This window comes from Sparus aurata, chromosome 23 (genome assembly GCF_900880675.1).
Source record: "Sparus aurata chromosome 23, fSpaAur1.1, whole genome shotgun sequence".
Classification (NCBI taxonomy): domain Eukaryota; kingdom Metazoa; phylum Chordata; class Actinopteri; order Spariformes; family Sparidae; genus Sparus; species Sparus aurata.
The window spans coordinates 15897569-15915352 of record NC_044209.1 but is presented as its reverse complement, the minus strand read 5'-3'; the positions used below and the strand labels follow the sequence as shown (position 1 = coordinate 15915352).

The 17784-nt window shown below is 44.5% G+C and overlaps 1 protein-coding gene across 1 annotated transcript; it reads right to left on the bottom strand.

The window, feature by feature from the left end:
• Positions 1-763: 763 nt before the first annotated feature.
• On the bottom strand, positions 764-16919 carry LOC115575379 (copine-4-like). The gene is made up of 9 exons (XM_030407409.1): positions 16373-16919; positions 15197-15271; positions 11227-11417; positions 7318-7497; positions 4250-4321; positions 3710-3784; positions 3058-3141; positions 2893-2982; positions 764-874 (listed from the first exon to the last, which is right to left on the bottom strand). Exons 3-9 carry the CDS (start codon positions 11395-11397, stop codon positions 800-802), a joined length of 747 nt encoding a protein of 248 aa, XP_030263269.1. The 5' UTR covers positions 11398-11417; positions 15197-15271; positions 16373-16919; the 3' UTR covers positions 764-799.
• Positions 16920-17784: the final 865 nt, after the last annotated feature.

Here is a 17784-nt window from a genome sequence, read left to right as displayed (position 1 = left end):
ATTTATATATATGAGCACAGGTGACCATTTGGAAAAGATACAATCCAGCTATTATCAAACTGTTCATCTAAATCAGGGCTGAGTTTTATTTATACAGCCCAAAGTCACAATCACATCGCCTCACTGGGTTTTACAGTCTGTACATTGACCGACATCTTCTGTCCGCAGACGCTCGATTCGAGTGAGGAAACACCCAAACGTTACTTTGGAGGGCCTCGGCTGAAACTTAATGGCAAGGAGCAAGAATCACTGAGATGCAAAATGGTACTGTACGGTAGCCCTGAGAGGCCAAAATTCTGAAAGAAAAAAAAAAAATCTGGCGATCCATTTTGGTGTTTATACTTAAAAGTGCAATTTGTAAAAATTGGCACAATTCATCCTAAAAACAAACTGGGGCAGAGTAACAGCTACCTGCTGCCAACTGTACATACCATTAGCTAGTTAGCTTAGTTTAATTAAGATTCATCTTTCAAAATTCCTTCATTTGTTTTCACTTTTCACACATAATAAATAATAAAAATAAATAATAAATAATCAGGAATCCTACACTCCTCCTTTAAAGAGCAGTTTATCTCAAAAACACAGCAGAAACAGTCATTCACATTATAATATTTCATGAAATTAATTGTAACTTTTCACCATAAACATCTAGCTGTCCAAATCAAACCTTGCAGTGGACCAACTCCAGCCCACAGGCCCCATTTTGGACATAAACCTGTGGTGAGTAAGTGTGAAGTCATTTCTCTTTTCATCCATTCATGTTTGCGTGTGCTCACCTGTTTGCCCTCCTGCTCCGCCCTCACCTCCTTAAGGTGGTCTGAAACTCCCCAATAAAGTCGTGTTTCCCATTAGAGTCCCAGTCCCACACTGTGCACTGCAACCAACACAAAGAGACACGCATACACACATTCATTGAGTTAGAGCGCAGCTGCCACACTGTCAGCACACACACATGCACTCGTGGCATGCAGGGAAATGCCATGCTGAATGATTGATAAGGCAGTGTTGGTGGGGGGCGATGGAGCGGTGAAATATTAATCTGAGGATGCTGAGAGGGACGTGGCTTAAGAGATAGCTTTGTGTGTGTGTGTGTGTTTGTGTGTAATAGTTTGTTTCTCTCAGGAGCGACTACACAAGAAAAATGGCCTCAATCACCAGTGACATGTGCGGGTCAGGGGGTCAAGGCTTAGTGCATCATAAAGACACAATCCCACCCAATCAAAACGTGAAAAAAGGTGACCATATCTGACTGTCCAATCAATAATATTCAATAAAGATGGTCGGTAGAAACACACGTTAAAACACACACACACACACACACACAAAGGAGCACTGTGTAGTTTTGGGAAGACATTTAAATCAGAAGAGAAAGATCGATCTTCACTGAACGGTTTTTAAGCCAAAACAAACAAACTGAACTTAAAGGACATCACAGTTTACACTGCTTTATTTGTTTACATGTGGCGGACCCTGCCACCTCTCTAGCTTCAAACAGTGTTCTGGGACCTTACCTTTCCTCTGACAGCAGCTGGTTTATTCACTGCTGGGAAAAATAAATATTTCTGAGTTTGAATTGTTACCTCATTAATATTTTAAATATTAGAATTCCGAAAACTACATAGTGCCCCTTTAACGGCTGAATGAGTGAATGAGTAATTTTGTTCTTGAGCTGTGTGACCTTCTTGTCTGAGGTCAGCCCAACAGCAAGCCATCAGAACCAATCCAGCTACGCTTGATTAAAAACAACCACCAGCCGTAATCCCCTTATTTCCAGTCTCCCACTTAGGCTGCCAAGTGCCTGCACCTGAAGTTGTTTTCTTTTTTTTCGTCTGTGAGTGTGTCTGTTTGTGTGAGTGTGTCTCTTTGTGTGTGTGTGTGTGTGTGTGTGTGTGTGTGTGTGAGTGTTATCATCTGTGCTTCATGTGCGTGTCTGTGTTTTTTGCATGAGAGGTAGTGAGCGCTCGCTTTTGCAGCCTTGGTTCCACTTAAAGTTGCTGAGAGCTGTGCGAGACAGAAATGAAAAAACGAAGAAACTGGTTCCATTCACTGAATACTAACTGTTGGACGGAGAGCAAGAGAGAGAGAGAGGAAGACTGACGGAGGGTTGGAATGAAAAGTGGGAGGGTTGAGAACTAGACAAGACGAAACACAAAGGGGGAAACAGACAGACTCTGCAGAGGAGGGTCATGCATTTATGCATTGGTCAGTCAAGAGCCCGGTGAAGAGGAAGCTCTGGTGTGAACAGAAATCTCTACCCTGCCATTTCATACTATAGCTCTGATGTTTCAAACAGGTAGCCCTGGAAACCATAGCTGATGTCGTGCATGTGTGTGTGTGTGTGTGTGTGTGTGTGTGTGTGTGTGTGTGTGTGTGCGAGCCCTTTCTCCTGCTGTCAGGAGCCATGCAGAGTTAAGACGCCTTTGAATATTTAATGAGCAAGCTCATGTTTATTCATGTAGAAAGAATAACTGTTTGGAGCTGATGTGTGTCCAACGCTTTCGCACATAAGCGCACACACGCAGATCTATTCTGGAAAGTAAAGAGGAGAGTTTAGGACAACCACCGAGCTGTTTCACACCCGTCCGACTCTTCAAAATCCCACACGGTGACGTGAGGAAAGGCGGCGCATGACCTGAAGTCAACTCACGGAGAAAAAATGGAAGGAGAGGCTTGAGGCTGCTCAGTTTGATTTCTGCAATACTTTTGTTTTACACATCGTATTATTTGTTTGCTGCACAAGGAAAGAACGGCTGCATGCCTCAGGTTGCTCTTTGGCCTCTCCCTGCAGATGCACATTGTCTGGGAGTCCAAGGTTTTCACACTCAGATCGTTGCAAATTAGTTATTGTTTATTTGCTCGCTGCAAAGAAAACAGTTAGAGCTGCAGACTCACCTTTAGCTCCCTGTCATGGTCACCGCTGCAGAGTGTGTTCAAGGAAACTTTGAAGGATTTCCAAACCGGGCTCAGGTTGTTCATGACCGTCTGAGAAAACACCACAGCTTTTGTAAAACACAGATCTAAAACTGCATATGTGTGTTAGTGTGTGGATGTAATCACCTCAGTTCTGTGCACAAGCGACTCAGTCCCGTCATCATTTATTCTAAAAATCTCCAGGAAAGGATCTGATTTGCTGAAGAAATCCTTCAGAGAGAAAAACCAGCATGTAAGGCATTGCCTCAGAGTTGCCTCTGATCACCATAAATCATTCATATAATAACAAAATCATTATTTTCAGCCCATTCTTCTTTGTTTCTTCCACCCATCCCTCTCCTGTCCTCTCCAATTTATCCTCCACTCCCATGCTTTCTTCCATATTCTCCCCTGAGACTCAACTTGTGTGGATTATTCATCCATGGCCGTGTGTGTGTGTGTGTGTGTGTGTGTGTGTGTGTGTGTGTGTGTGTGTGTGCGCGTGTGTGTGCACATTTGGAGGCTGAAAATTAATATAGTTATCTGTGTGTATGGTGTGGTGGGTAAGATAGGAGGGGGTTATTGGGAAGTGTTGGGGGGGCACCTATCTCAGCGGGCCTCCTCTGAAGCCTTGTATGTGTGTGAGTTGCTTCCATGAAATCCCACAGCTCACCCACCCACACACACCTGCCTCACACACACAATCCACCTCATACCTCTGATTATTAATTCCTCTCATATCTAAAGAAACTCAAAAAAAAAAATCTGCCCTTTTGAGAGCACACGCATTCGAACGAACCTTGTCGTCTAGCTTACGAGCGCTGAAGGACAGTTCGACGTAATCGTCGTTACCAGACAGCTCCTCTGCTGTCACCTGTACAGTGGAGAGGGGGAGAATACAGAGGGGGACAGGGAGGAGGGGGAGGCAGGCGGAGAGGTAGAAGAAGGAGGTGAGAGAAAATGAGATGGAAATGAGGAACAGAACAGATTGAGCAGGCGACATCATCAAATTAATTATCTTCACAGTGTCTGAGTGCAAGAAGTGGTGCATGTGTCTGTGTGTGTGTGTGTGTGTGTGTGTGTGTGTGTTTGTGTGTGTGTGTGTGTGTGTGTGTGTGTGTTTGTGTGTGTGTGTGTTTGTGTGTGTTTGTGTGTGTGTGTGTGTGTGTGTGTGTGTTTGTGTGTGTGTGTGTGTTGTGTGTGTGTGTGTGTGTGTGTTTGTGTGTGTGTGTGTGTGTGTGTGTGTGAGTGTTTGTGTGTGTGTGTGTTTGTGTGTGTGTGTGTGAGTGTTTGTGTGTGTGCATGCGTGTGTGTGTGGTGAGCAGAAACAGTTTCATACCGTTATGGAAGACTTCCCAGCAGTGTTTCCCTGTTTGAGTAGAGCTTTGGTCAGTTTCCTCTGAGAGACGATCTGAAACAGACAAAAACAGTTCTAGTACTGGTTCTGGTTCTGGTGTTACCCCTCGGAGGGACACCTCGCCCTGTTAGATCCACTCTGGTGTCACCGATGTTAGCATACAACAGCCTACTTACACATCCAACAGACTTAAAACAGCATGGTGGAGTCACCTTTCTAGCTAGCTGTCAGATGTAGTTTTCTCTGTTGTATCACTGGTTTTATCTGCCAGCTCATGGACTCTTTTCACCTGCTACTATTCTGAGCTGTCCAGGTGCTGTAAGAGCTGTATAAGCAGCTGTTCGTGTTTACATGAGGAGGTAGGTGAGATCTACTGGGAGTCAACCACATGGACGTACGAACTGAAACAAGGAGCTAAAACCACCTGGCAGCTGTGAAACGCGGGAGGTGTGGGTGAATCGGCAGGTCGTTTGCTTGAGGGTTAAGTCACAGCCAGAGTTGTTTCATTCATACCGCTGACATGGTTTGGGTTTTTACATCAACTACTTCTTGTTTTACTTTGTAGGTTCTCTACCTCACTTCCTGTCTTTGTCTGTTTTCCCGCCCTTTTCTCCTGCTCACCTGTGCTCCACCTGTGTATTAAAGCCGTGTTTCCCCCTCACTCACTGTTTCCACTGTGTTCCTGCCTGTGTGCCACAAAATGCCAATTTCTACATAATATTGTTTGAATATATTTCATTTGGAACTGAAATGTCAGTACAAGCAGAGGAAAACAACATTATTGGAGGGAGGCGTAGCAGAAGCAGCTCTCCACCAGAAAAATATCTTCATCTGTGAAATGCTCAAATAAATTCACGGGCTAATCGAAACAGTGAGCTGAAAGACAGAAAGCTCTGTCGAGTTGAGGGGATAATTCATCACATGTGATCCATACGGTATAAATATTGATGAGAGACATTTTATGCACAGCATGTCTCATATAATTGTTTTCATGCTGTCTGTGACGATATTGCTGACACAATGCGTCTGTGTCAGGCCTCTCCTGCCGCCACTTCCCCGTGATGACACCAGTAAAGTAACACTGCCGATCTCATTTCTCTCAGCAATGGATTTCTATTAACAGACTGGATTCTATCACTAACTGAGGTTCTCCAACATGTCCCTGGTGCTTCCACATTGCACCGATACAATGCTGTCTTTCTTTGACATGGCTCTTAATAGGCAGCACACCCAGAACGTTGTAGTGTGGATCCAGACAAAATGTTGGCAGCATGCTTTCCCATTTCTGTAAACCTCCTGGCTCTCGCTTTCAAAACCCTCTCCTTCTACGTCAGTTATCTCAGTCCTCCCGACTATTGTAAATCCACAAGCTTTACGTTGCTGATAGCGTCTCTGACAGTGAGACGTGAAAACAAGCACAAGCCTCTGTCCTCTCTGCTTTCTCTCTAATCCCATTCCATTAAATCATCTTCCTCGATTTAATGATCTTATTAATTTATTTGTGAAGAATGTAAATAAAGCAAAATCTTTACACATTCATTCCAACTACATCATTATCAAGAGGGGCAACAGCAGCATTATGGGAGAAACAAGGCCATATGTATTAGCATATGCTCATGTAAATTCTTTGAAAACAGTTGAAAGCACCCTCGGGTCCTTACGTAACTCGGCACTCAAGGACGAGTGGAGCGATCACGTGAGGACTCCATGCACGGCTAAAGTTTGGATCTCTAATCTTAAAGTTGCACTCCCTCCCTGATCATAATGCACGTTAGCTGATCCCAACAAGCTCAGTGCTCTTTACAAAGGACCAGACGCTCAGGTCTGTGCTACACTGGTTAACATGACTCACAGTGTGTCACATACTGGTTAAATGCAATTTGCCGGTTGCGTGAGCGGATGCCTGTGGAAGCACGTTCTTGTGGTACGCACTGCCGGCTGTGTCGCTCGCTCTAACCTGTGGAACGATGTACAGTAGGACCTTCACACCTCACCTCACGCACCATATTCACATATAACGTAAGCCCGACTTCTGGGAGATGTCCCTCTCTTATTCAACAGGGAGATGTTATTAGCAAAGAGTGAAACATGCAACAGTGTTTATGAATCACATGTGAAACGATCACAGTCAGCGTAGAGGAGGAATATTTCTTTGCCCAGGATAGTGAAGGAACGAGCCGTGATTGGCTCACCGTGATACTCTCACCCAAACACTGACCAGCATTCCCACCTCGTGTCTGAACTCAACCCAAAGCCCTTTGAGTATAGAGAACGGAAGGTTCAATATGCTGATCGTCAACTGATTGTACAGACCTCTGATAGCTTTCAGTAAATTCTGCCAGGCAAGACTGAACAGTGATTTTTGGTTATTAGTAGTCAATAGATGCATTAAGAGTCTTAGCGCTACAAGTGTTAGCGGCTAACTTTCAGGAGCTATTGAGAGGCTCCATGATGAGCCACTGCTGTGAGGAAATGGTCCATCGGCGTGGATGGAGACAACACGACTCTCTCTCCTCAGGGGCTCTGACCATAACTAACTCAACCAATCAGAGTAGGATAAAACTGATCAGGAGAACCCAGAAATACGCTTCCACTCTGATCCTGGAGTCATGTTTTGTTCTATGACATAAATAACATTATGAAATACCCCATGTCTGAATTATATAGCATTCACGTGGCTTTAAAAAGGCGGGTCGTATGGAAGTTGTCGTGACATCAAACATCATCACGCGAACACAGAGACTCATCTACTCACCGATCCAACTGTACAGGTGGAATTCCAACCTACTGATCAGTTTACAGAACAGTGTTGATCATGAAGTCATGTAACTGCAGTACAGTTTGTTTGTAGTCTTACATTTGTCTTCTGATATTTGCTTTGACACTTTACAACTCATATTACTGGCGTTCCTCTGTGAAGAGTCATCTAACTGTGTTATCTGATTGATAACTTGAGGGTTAGCCTACAAAGATCCCTGCAGTCCTCTATCATCGTGTTTCATACATGCCTTTCATGTGGCCAAGCACTGACAGACAAAAGACCCGCCGACCTGTCCTAAGGTGCACTCCATGGCTCCCAGGAAGTCGGCATCGCGGAGGCCATTGTTGCCGGAGCTGATGTCGTGGAGCTCGAAGCGGAGCCTCTGGACCTCCTCAAAGTAGTAGTCCACCAGGAAGATCTTGGAGAAGACCGGGCCGCTACTGCTACGGATCACCTCTGTGCGGTCCACCTGCATGCACGTGCACAGAGGCAGGAGAGCATGGACACACACACACGCACACACACGCACGCACGCACACACACGCACACACACACGCACACGCACACGCACACACACACACACACACATCTCAAAGTTAATCAAAGCAAATTCAAGGATTTCTTAGAATCCAAAAGAAGACTCTCAGCTCCGCCACTACAAACACCACGGGAGGATCATGTGGTTGATAATATAACAAATACAGAAAACTATACTGTCCAACTGATTCAAGTTTTTATTTCTATATAAATCATTTATTTGTCATTTATTTACTGACATAGTTATGTATTAATCTGTAACTGCTTTATAATCATTTGTCACTCACATACATTTGAGGATTCTTTTCACTATCGAGTAATCTGCCGATTATTTTCACCATGAATCGATTGATTGCCAAGAGCCCAAAGTGACGCCTTCAAATTGCTGGAACCAGTGAAAAAAGCTTACAACTATTGATTATCAAAATAGTTACTAATCAATTAATCTTCTTCTCGTTGCAGCTGTAATTGGTCGAAACATCTAATCAACAACTGCATCTTATTCTTGTGTGACGCAGACTGAACATAATCACAGAGTCACACTGTGTGAACACCTGCTCCTTAGTGCCACTTTCACTGTGAATTCAGTTTTTTTTATGGTCTTCACAAAGTCTGAAGGTTTCACTCAACACGACGACACTGAACATTGATTGTGAACCTCAGCAGACTTTCAGCACTGCAGCAATTACTCCAAATAGCCATTACCACGTTGTTTACACTTATCAACTTGAGAATTGCAAATATGGATTTCTCTTGATGGCCAAAATCACACAGGCTGTTTGACTACACAGAGACGCGTCTACAGCCACAACATTGATCTGGCTTGTTCTTCCCTCCAGCTGCCCGAAGAAAGGAAAAGAAAACCGAACAAAAGTCCGTCTCAGAGCTGACAACAAAATCCAATCCAACACTTGCAGCCGCGACTGGGTGCCTTTTATTGTTGATAAACCTTTGGCACACACACACCCACACACACACACACACACACACACACACACACACACACACACAAAAATGAATGGCACACCAGCCGTCTCAACAAATACACACAAACAGATTTGGCCTTTTTGTGACACTTACCTCAATAGGCTGGCATCTCATTAAAGCACACACACAGACACACACACACACACACACACACACACACACACACACACACACACACAAACACACACACACACTCCCAGTTGCTTGAACACTCTCTCTCAACAATCATCCAATTAACTGACGCTGAATCTGATGGGCATTGATAACATTTGCCCGTTCTCACAAATGGATTATTGTAACACAACACTTGATCTTGAGCCCCTGCGGAAATATATTTGTGTGTGTGTGTGTGTGTGTGTGTGTGTGTGTGTGTGTTACTGGGTCACTGTAGCACTGAGTGTGTGAGGATGTGCCTGTGATGCCTGTGAGGGTGTGTGTGTATCTACATATTTACAGTTTTTCTCAGTGGCTTTGGTGCTTTTCTCAGACCAGAATGAAAATTCTCATAACTATTAGTTCAACCTCCACAACATTTAGTCATTTGTGCACATCATAGTAGCAGTTTCTCCTTCCTCTGAACAAATTGCCAATGCTTTTGGACATGGATCAGTTGCTTTCATACAATTCTCTGCTGTTTTATAACATTATCATTTGCTTATGTCATGTCAGTCAAAATGAACTATGCTTATGGATGCTGAATAGTCGCTCCCAATAAAACTAATAGTCTTCATTTCATTGCTTGAGTCATTACATACAAAATTGGGGAACAAGTTATCAAATTCTGTCAAGCAAATTTGATACATTTCTTTATTTTTCTTTTCTAATTTTTCCTGGAAATGTCTCCTAAATTGAACAATTGCTCTCAGGTGAACTTCAGCTTTCACTCACGAGGAGGTGTGTGCAGTATTAGTTGTAACCAATGACAAGCCACTTGTTCACAGTCACCATGAACCCTCACTTGGCAAGCATATATGAACCCAGCAGGACATAGTGTGTACCATTTCTACAATTCTGTGACACAGAAATGGAAGGTCAACATCATGGAAGAGGGGTGAGGATGCGGGGAGGAAGGGGAAGGGGACAAAACAGAGGCAGATTTCTAATGAAATTATGGCTACAGTTGTGGACCATGTTGTCAATCACGCCCTCACAATGCCTGAGGCTGGTTGGACGGTGCAACCAAATGTTGGAAGAACCACTGTGAATTCAATCATTCAAACATTTCGTAGGGAGAACAGGTATGTATAGTACTGGACAGTAATCCAACATCTCATAATGTCTCATGTTTACTGTACATTACTGTAATTTTACTCTGCACCACATAGGATTGAAAGACAACCTCAGAGATGTGTCTGGATGTGCAGAATGATTTACCTATGTTCAGTTACAATATGTACTGTTATATTGTTCACATTTGTGCACAGCTCTACCTATGTTTGTTCTAAATAAGTGACTGTAATGTATTTTTCTTTTGCACAATGCTGTAGAATTGCAAAGAGCATATACAGTAAAAATGTGAAACGTACGTATTCAGTGTCTTGTACTCACTTACTCTCCTAACTACAGCAGTGTGTAACTTTACTGTAGTTTTCAAATGGCTGTACAAGTAGTGTATAGTGCTGTCTTGAGCATTTTCAGGTAGTGTCACCGAGTTCTGACCTTTTCTTTGCATTGCAAAACACTGAGAGAATAAACTGTCATAATGAAAACATGACAAAGCCATTTGACTATCTTGTTCATAAACGATGGTGTCAAGACTTCTCATTTTGATGACACTGGCAGTTTCATCGACATGAATACTTGCTTTTGAGGAATTAACTATCCATTCTGAGCAAGTGATGTGCTTTTGCAGGTTATCCACTAGGTTTTGCAGTTTGCACTAACTGTTTAGAGAAATGCACTAACTGCTGTGCAAATGTTGATAGTGATGTGAGGAGAAGCACCAAAGTGACTGAGAAAAACTGTAAGAGGAAGGCAAACCACTCAGTATACGTCCGTCTTTCCCAGAAATAAGAGCGAGAAAGAAAGATGGATGCCATTCCTTTAGATTCATCCTCTCCCTCGTGCTGCGTTCATGCAACGTTCGGCAAACACGCATTCCACTGCCGCCGCTGAGCCTTCAGTGGAGAGTCCATCTGAAGTGCCTGAAAAAGCAGGTTGGGTCTTGAAAAGGAGAGGAAGTGGAGCACTTACTGGCAATTCTGCTCCACTTTCCAAGTGCTAAACAATCTACTGTCAGAAGATCCGTCCTCATCGATTCTAAAGATTTCATTGTGTACAGCGAGAACGATAAACTGCCCATGCTTCCAGGAAAAAAATAGTCTGGTGCTTTCGTCATCTTTAATACATCAAAACGAATGGGGCAGAACAACTGTGATGGAAGGCTGAGACGAGTGCAGAAGCACATCCATCACAGGTTCTATTTCAGGGCAGATGAAGATTCGTCTGATTTGCACATCAGGTCATGAACAAACATGTTGAACATGTAAAGTAAAGTCACCTTGAAGAGACTTCTATTCACTGAAGGGAAGGAGTATAAGCAGTTGTATGGGCTCTTTGACTGATGTCACCATTACACTGTCGTTTCTGTCCATGAAACAGCCTGTCTGACCTGGAGACACACTCGCCCACGCCACCGAGCACTTCAGCTCTTCATCCCACCCCATTACTTTACCTCAAACCACTGCCCGTGCGACTGCATCTTCAGCACCACGCAGGGGTCGGGTTTGGAGAGGGCGTCGCGGTCCGAGATGCCCCGGCAGGCAACTCTCAGCTCCACTTTGGTCAGACATGGAGAGCTGATGAAGCCCAGAGTGGCCTCGGCAGACTCATAGATGTTACTCATGCTGAACACACAATCACACACTGAAAGGAGAGGGAGAGAGGATGAAAACAGGGTTAGTCTCATAGATAGATAGATAGATAGATAGATAGATAGATAGATAGATAGATAGATAGATAGACAGAGAGATAGATAGATAGATAGATAGATAGACAGAGAGATAGATAGATAGATAGATAGATAGATAGACAGATAGACAGATAGACAGACAGACAGACAGACAGACAGGCAGACAGATAGACAGATAGATAGATAGATAGATAGATTGATAGATAGACAGACAGACAGACAGACAGGCAGACAGGCAGACAGATAGACAGATAGACAGATAGATAGATAGATAGATAGATAGATAGATAGATAGACAGATAGAGTAGAAAATCACATGCACTGCAGTACATTTGAACCGTTGTTAGCTTCGACTCGAGCAGATGCAGAGGCCCTGACTAAGCAGACTGGACTCAAACTGTTCAAGGTCGGGACTCTGAATATCACGCAAGGTCCCCAGATACACACAGATACACACATACTGTACCATGGACACACAAACACACAAAATAACAATAACATGTCAGTGCAGACACACATTTCAATGTATGTTCACATTCGTTAAGATCAGCTCAGACACACACACACACACACACACACACACACACACACACACACATACAGTGCGCTCTGCTGAGTAACCGGAACAAATCTGCAGGATCCTCCTCAGGTTTCTACTGACTGTATAGTGTTCACGGTCTCTAAATAGAATCCTGTCAAGCATCTTTAATCACTTGGGCACAGACTGATTTCCCGTGATAATGTGAAATGAACTGTCAGTGGTCACAAACAGGTTTTTAATCACGCATCGTCACTTTCAACGCTACAACATGTGCTGCTTTTCATTTCTCAAGGTGAGAGCTCTTGTACTCCCACGCCCATTAAAATATGGCTATAGACATCTCACAAGAGCGATGATGGTCAACATCACACTTTCATGGCAATAATATTGAACTCATCACACGGGATAACGCAGCCGTCAGCCACCCACACAGGTGTTTTTAATTATTCTGCTTAATTAAACCTCTTTTCTGAGCTGTGTGGGTGCGTGCACACTCAGCTTGATTGGCAGCTCCATCACCCCCAATTTAGTTCTGTTGCACCTGTCTGAGCAGAACCAGTGGCCCTTTATTGTTCCTAAATGGCCTCTTGTGACTTGATTTCCCTGTATACCTCTGATCAGAGATGTAATTATCCAGATGTACTGAAAACACATGTGTGGGTGTGCAATACCTTTAAAGGAATTGTTTGTTAGCTTAGCATACAGACTAAAGCCTTCTCTCATTTTTAAGTTTCACAAGGAGGTTCCCGGGAAATGGTTACTGGCGATGCTTGATGTGCTCAGCACAACCAACGTAGGTAACAAAGTATGGTGGGACTTTCAAAGCTTTAGATGTGTAAGCTAAGTGGGCTAAGCCATCATAAAAGCTATCTCCAAACCTAAGCTAATACACATCTGGATGAAAATATGTCATAACAATCCCTCTACGAACAAGGATTAGCGACATGTTACCATGGAAAACACCAGTTCTGGAGAAGTGGCACGGCAGAAGTGGCGCCCACACTTTGAGCCAGCTATCATGAGGAGGGTGGATATGATGCATTGTGAATAGTAAGTGAGGAGGTTGGCCCGCCAGTAGCCAGTTTAGCATTTAGAATTGAGTATGTAGGTTAGTTCAGTGACATTGAACCATGTTAGCACTCGATGTGTTACACAGCTAGCATGCTGCCACTGTCAGCTCACTACGCCATCAAACTTTTCACCCAGAAAACGTGCAAAAATACAGTTTTGCTACATTCATCAGCTCATTTGCTTTCACGCTCACTTCCTTTGGCACAGAGGGAATTCAAACTGTTCAAAATCTGTCGCCTAAATTTAAAGCAAAATCTTCAGCATATCCGAGGCATATTCCAGAGCGGGGAAAATCCAGTTTTATGCTAAGCTAAACTAACATCTCTCTCCTGACCTTGGCTTATTATTTAATGGAAAGATATGACAGTGGTATTGATCCTCTCATAGAAAATTAAATGTAATAGCATGTAGCATCATCACTAATCCTTCAATACCCTTCAAATAGGCCTGCAATTGCTAAGGCAGGCTCTTTCTCACACTTACTTAAGTAAGTGTTACTCTTACATTGGAAACGCTGCATTGCATGTATAATTAATCTCCAAATGCATGGATCCATTCTCCCAACCCCTAATGTGCACTGAGAACTGGGTTGAAACCTTGTGGTAGCCTCAAGTCCAGTTAGTCTAAACCAGAGGATGACCGCAGGTCTGGTGTGCTAGATGGTACAAACTGAATATTAATGCAGCGGTCTCGTAGTATCTTCCTTAGGGAACGAAGCTCTCGGAACTGGGTCTGACTCTGACCTGAATGTCTCTCTCTTTCTCTCTTCCTCTCTTTCCTTCTGTCTTCCATAATTCATGTTCCAAGTGTGTGCTGGCTGGTGCTGATTATTTTTAGCTAAGCACACCGACCGAACAGGCCGTTTACAGTGAACGGGACGTGGACGGAGCCCCGGGGCAGCTGTGTCACATACGGCAGCCCAGTGTGTAGGTGGCGTGCAGTCGCTGTGTTTCCCTGTGAGCCTCCCTGCACGGTGCTGCGTGTCTGCCTCTGTATGTGATGTGTGAGCGGGAAGCAGCAGATGCCTGTCTGTTCCGGTTGACAGCAGATGACACTGATAGTGAAGGAGGATGTGGAAGATTTCTACAGCTACTGTATGAGAGCTGTCACGTGTGTTGCACATCGTCAGAGGTGACAATGGAAATTCAGATCACACTTCGTCACAGGATCTTGCAAAAGCTTCCTGAGGGGAAAGAGGGCTAAACGGTGGTTTCTGAGGAGGCTGACGACTGGATTTTGTTCAGTATTCATGTACCGTAAGACTTAAAGGTGCTCTGTGTCAGTTTGGGGAGAAGAGAGAGATCCTCACTGACTCAAACAAAGTAAATAAACAGACTGAATCTGTCTTCATGACTGAATAAACTGAGCTTAAAGGATAACACAGTTTATACTGTTTTACTTTGTTTATATGTGGCGGACCTTGCCACCTTTCTGGTTTGAAACAGTGTTCTGGGACCTGATCTTCCTCTGAGAACAGCTTGTTCTTTCAGTCATGAGGAAGAAAAGTTTCTATTATTACCTCATATTGTAAATACTGAAATTCTAAGTTCTAGTGTCTTCTCCAAACCTTAAAGTACTGGAGTTTGTATTTTTGTCTAAATCTGATAAACACGAGGAGGACAGAGAGCTGCACTGTTTCACTGTTGACACCGTCTCAGACAAACAAGGGCAATCTGCAGAATAAGAAGCCGAACACGTTGTAACAAAGTGATCTGTGGGATCTGAAATGTGGCTGTAAATCAAAAACTAGCACAGTGATGATTGATTGCTGGATCGCTTCAAAATATTCCAAGGCCTCTCACTGTCAGCTCTTATTCTCCACAGTGTGCCAATCAATCACAGCAGAGCTCCATTGCCATGACCCTGGACTGAGCGTGCGTGTGTGTGTGTGTGTGTGTGTGTGAACGTGCACATGTGTGTGTTCACCTTCACATGTTCACATGTTTAAAGTGACCGTGACAGATGTGACACTAATGATTCAGCCACAGGTCCACAACACTCAAGTACACTGTAATTGCTTGGTCACGTATTGATTAACAGACAGAGAGGGCTAACATCACCGCCCAGCAGCTCAGCACTGACACGGGCTCAACAACTGTGTGGCGTGTTATGCAATCTTACGTGGATTGGCCTCTTAATCAGGGCGGCAGGTGACAGCAATCTGCTCAGCTGAGAGGCTGGACACATGAGAGGCGGCTGGGTGTGGGCAGAGACAGAGAGGGCTATCAGAAGTGAAGCGAACTCTCAGTGTTATTAGAGCTGACAGAGAGAGCCAGGGAGGGAGACAGAGGTTGTGAGAGGGGATTAGAGAAAACTGGGGAAAGGCAGGCGAGTGAGTGAATGAAGCAGATCCTCCTCACATGGCTTATCTGCTCTTATAACACTGAGCAGAATACACTGAAACAGAGGCTTTCTGTGAGGAGCATGTGAAATGTTCACAACAAGAAACAAATCACTGAGCATCTCTTTAAAAACATACTGTAAATGAGAATTAATGATATTAATGCTCTGTAGAACAACAATTAACACAAAGTCACACAAGCTGCAAAACATGAAACATGAAGCAGTTGTTTCAGCCTATAGACATGTGATGACATCACACTGTGTGATGTCATCATACTGTGTGATGTCATCACACTGTGTGATGTCACTTAAAGCACAATCTACAGAAACATGTCCAGGGCAAAAGTTTGGAACAGCTCGTACAGCTGTCATGTACCAGGAAGACATGTACCAGTAAGACAGGCACCAGTAAGACATGTACCAGGAAGACATGTACCAGGAAGACATGCAGAAGTGAGACAGGCACCAGTAAGACATGTACCAGGAAGACAGGCACCAGTAAGACATGTACCAGTAAGACATGTACCAGGAAGACATGTACCAGGAAGACAGGCACCAGTAAGACATGCAGAAGTGAGACAGGCACCAGGAAGACAGGCACCAGGAAGACAGGCACCAGTAAGACATGCAGAAGTGAGACAGGCACCAGGAAGACAGGCACCAGTAAGACATGCAGAAGTGAGACAGGCACCAGTAAGACATGTACCAGGAAGACATGCAGAAGTAAGACAGGCACCAGTAAGACATGCAGAAGTAAGACAGGCACCAGTAAGACATGCAGAAGTAAGACACGTACCAGGAAGACAGGCACCAGTAAGACATGCAGAAGTGAGACAGGCACCAGTAAGACATGTACCAGGAAGACATGCAGAAGTAAGACAGGCACCAGGAAGACATGCAGAAGTAAGACAGGCACCATCCGGGCTGCGCGCTATCCTGCGGAGAGAAACTCACCTCACCGACCTGGAGAAAAGACCCGAGCGGAGCCGAGGAACTTCGCCGCCGTATACTTGACAATCACGGATACCTCTCCGCCGCCTCCGGACCCATCTCCCGGTCCTCACTCTCGGTCTTTATGTTCTCCCGGTCCTCACTCTCGGTCTTTATGTTCTCCCGGTCCTCACTCTCGGTCTTTATGTTCTCCCGGTCCTCACTCTCGGTCTTTATGTTCTCCCGGTCCTCACTCTCGGTCTTTATGTTCTCCCGGTCCTCACTCTCGGTCTGTATGTTCCCCCGGTCCTCACTGTCGGTCTGTATGTTCCCCCGGTCCTCTGCGCTGCAGAGCTCAGACAGCCACACACAGCTGCTTTCTGAATGCCCACAGGGCGCACGGTGAGGATGCGCTCCGTGCGCCTGGGTTTACTCTGGGTGAGAGACGGGGAGGAGGAGGAGGAGGAGGAGGAGGAGGACGGTGCGCCACTTAACTGGAGTTTATAATCCACTGGCTCCATCGGGGGCCGCAGAGAGCGCACCGTGCCCAGGGACCAGCGGCGTCCGGGCGCGGTGCGGCAGCGCCATCTGGTGGCCGTCTCGGTCGGCTGACAGTGATTACAGTGATGTAGTGGCTCTCAGCTCTGATTGGTTGTGATGCGCCTCCGTGGTTCTAAATTGAGACCTGCAGTGAATGTGAAGCCCACACTGTTCACCTGGTTCCGAATGGCCGCAGAATAAACAGAACTCCAGAGGTCCAGTGGTTGTTCTGTTTGCCATGTGTTTAATCTTCATTGTTGTTTCATTATTACACTTTCATTTGTTGTTATATCATATATGTACTGACTGTCAGCAGCTGTAACCTGGACCTGTTCGGACTTGTATGACTGAATAATACAGACTCAGAAAATATAACTTTCCATAATCGAAACCAGCTCAGAGGAAGGTACGGTCCCAGACACTGTCTGAAGCTAGAAAGGTGGCGGGGTCCGCCACATATAACAAAGTACAAGAGTATACACTGAGTTGTCCTCCAGGGTCACCTTGTTTCTTCAGTTTATTGAGTGATGGAAACAATGAGAGTGTTTATTTAGTTTGTTTGGGTTGAAATTATGAAGAACTTTGTCCACTGATCAAATCTACGTAGTGCTCCTTTAATCTACACAAACAGTGTGAGTCTGTGTTACTGTACTTGTGTATTTCAAATGGCTGCATCACCTTTCTGCCTGATTTATTTGTTTTAGCCTCCTTGTGTTCTCATAATAGGTAGATGTAGGTAAGTGTTATTAAATCTAAATTCTCCACCTCTAATATAGTCACACACACACACACACACACACACACAGGATATTCTGGAGGCTTAGGCCCACTGCCATACATATACATAGGCCTTTATATGTCCATTCCTTGTGTTTCTTGGCCCAAACAAATCTCTT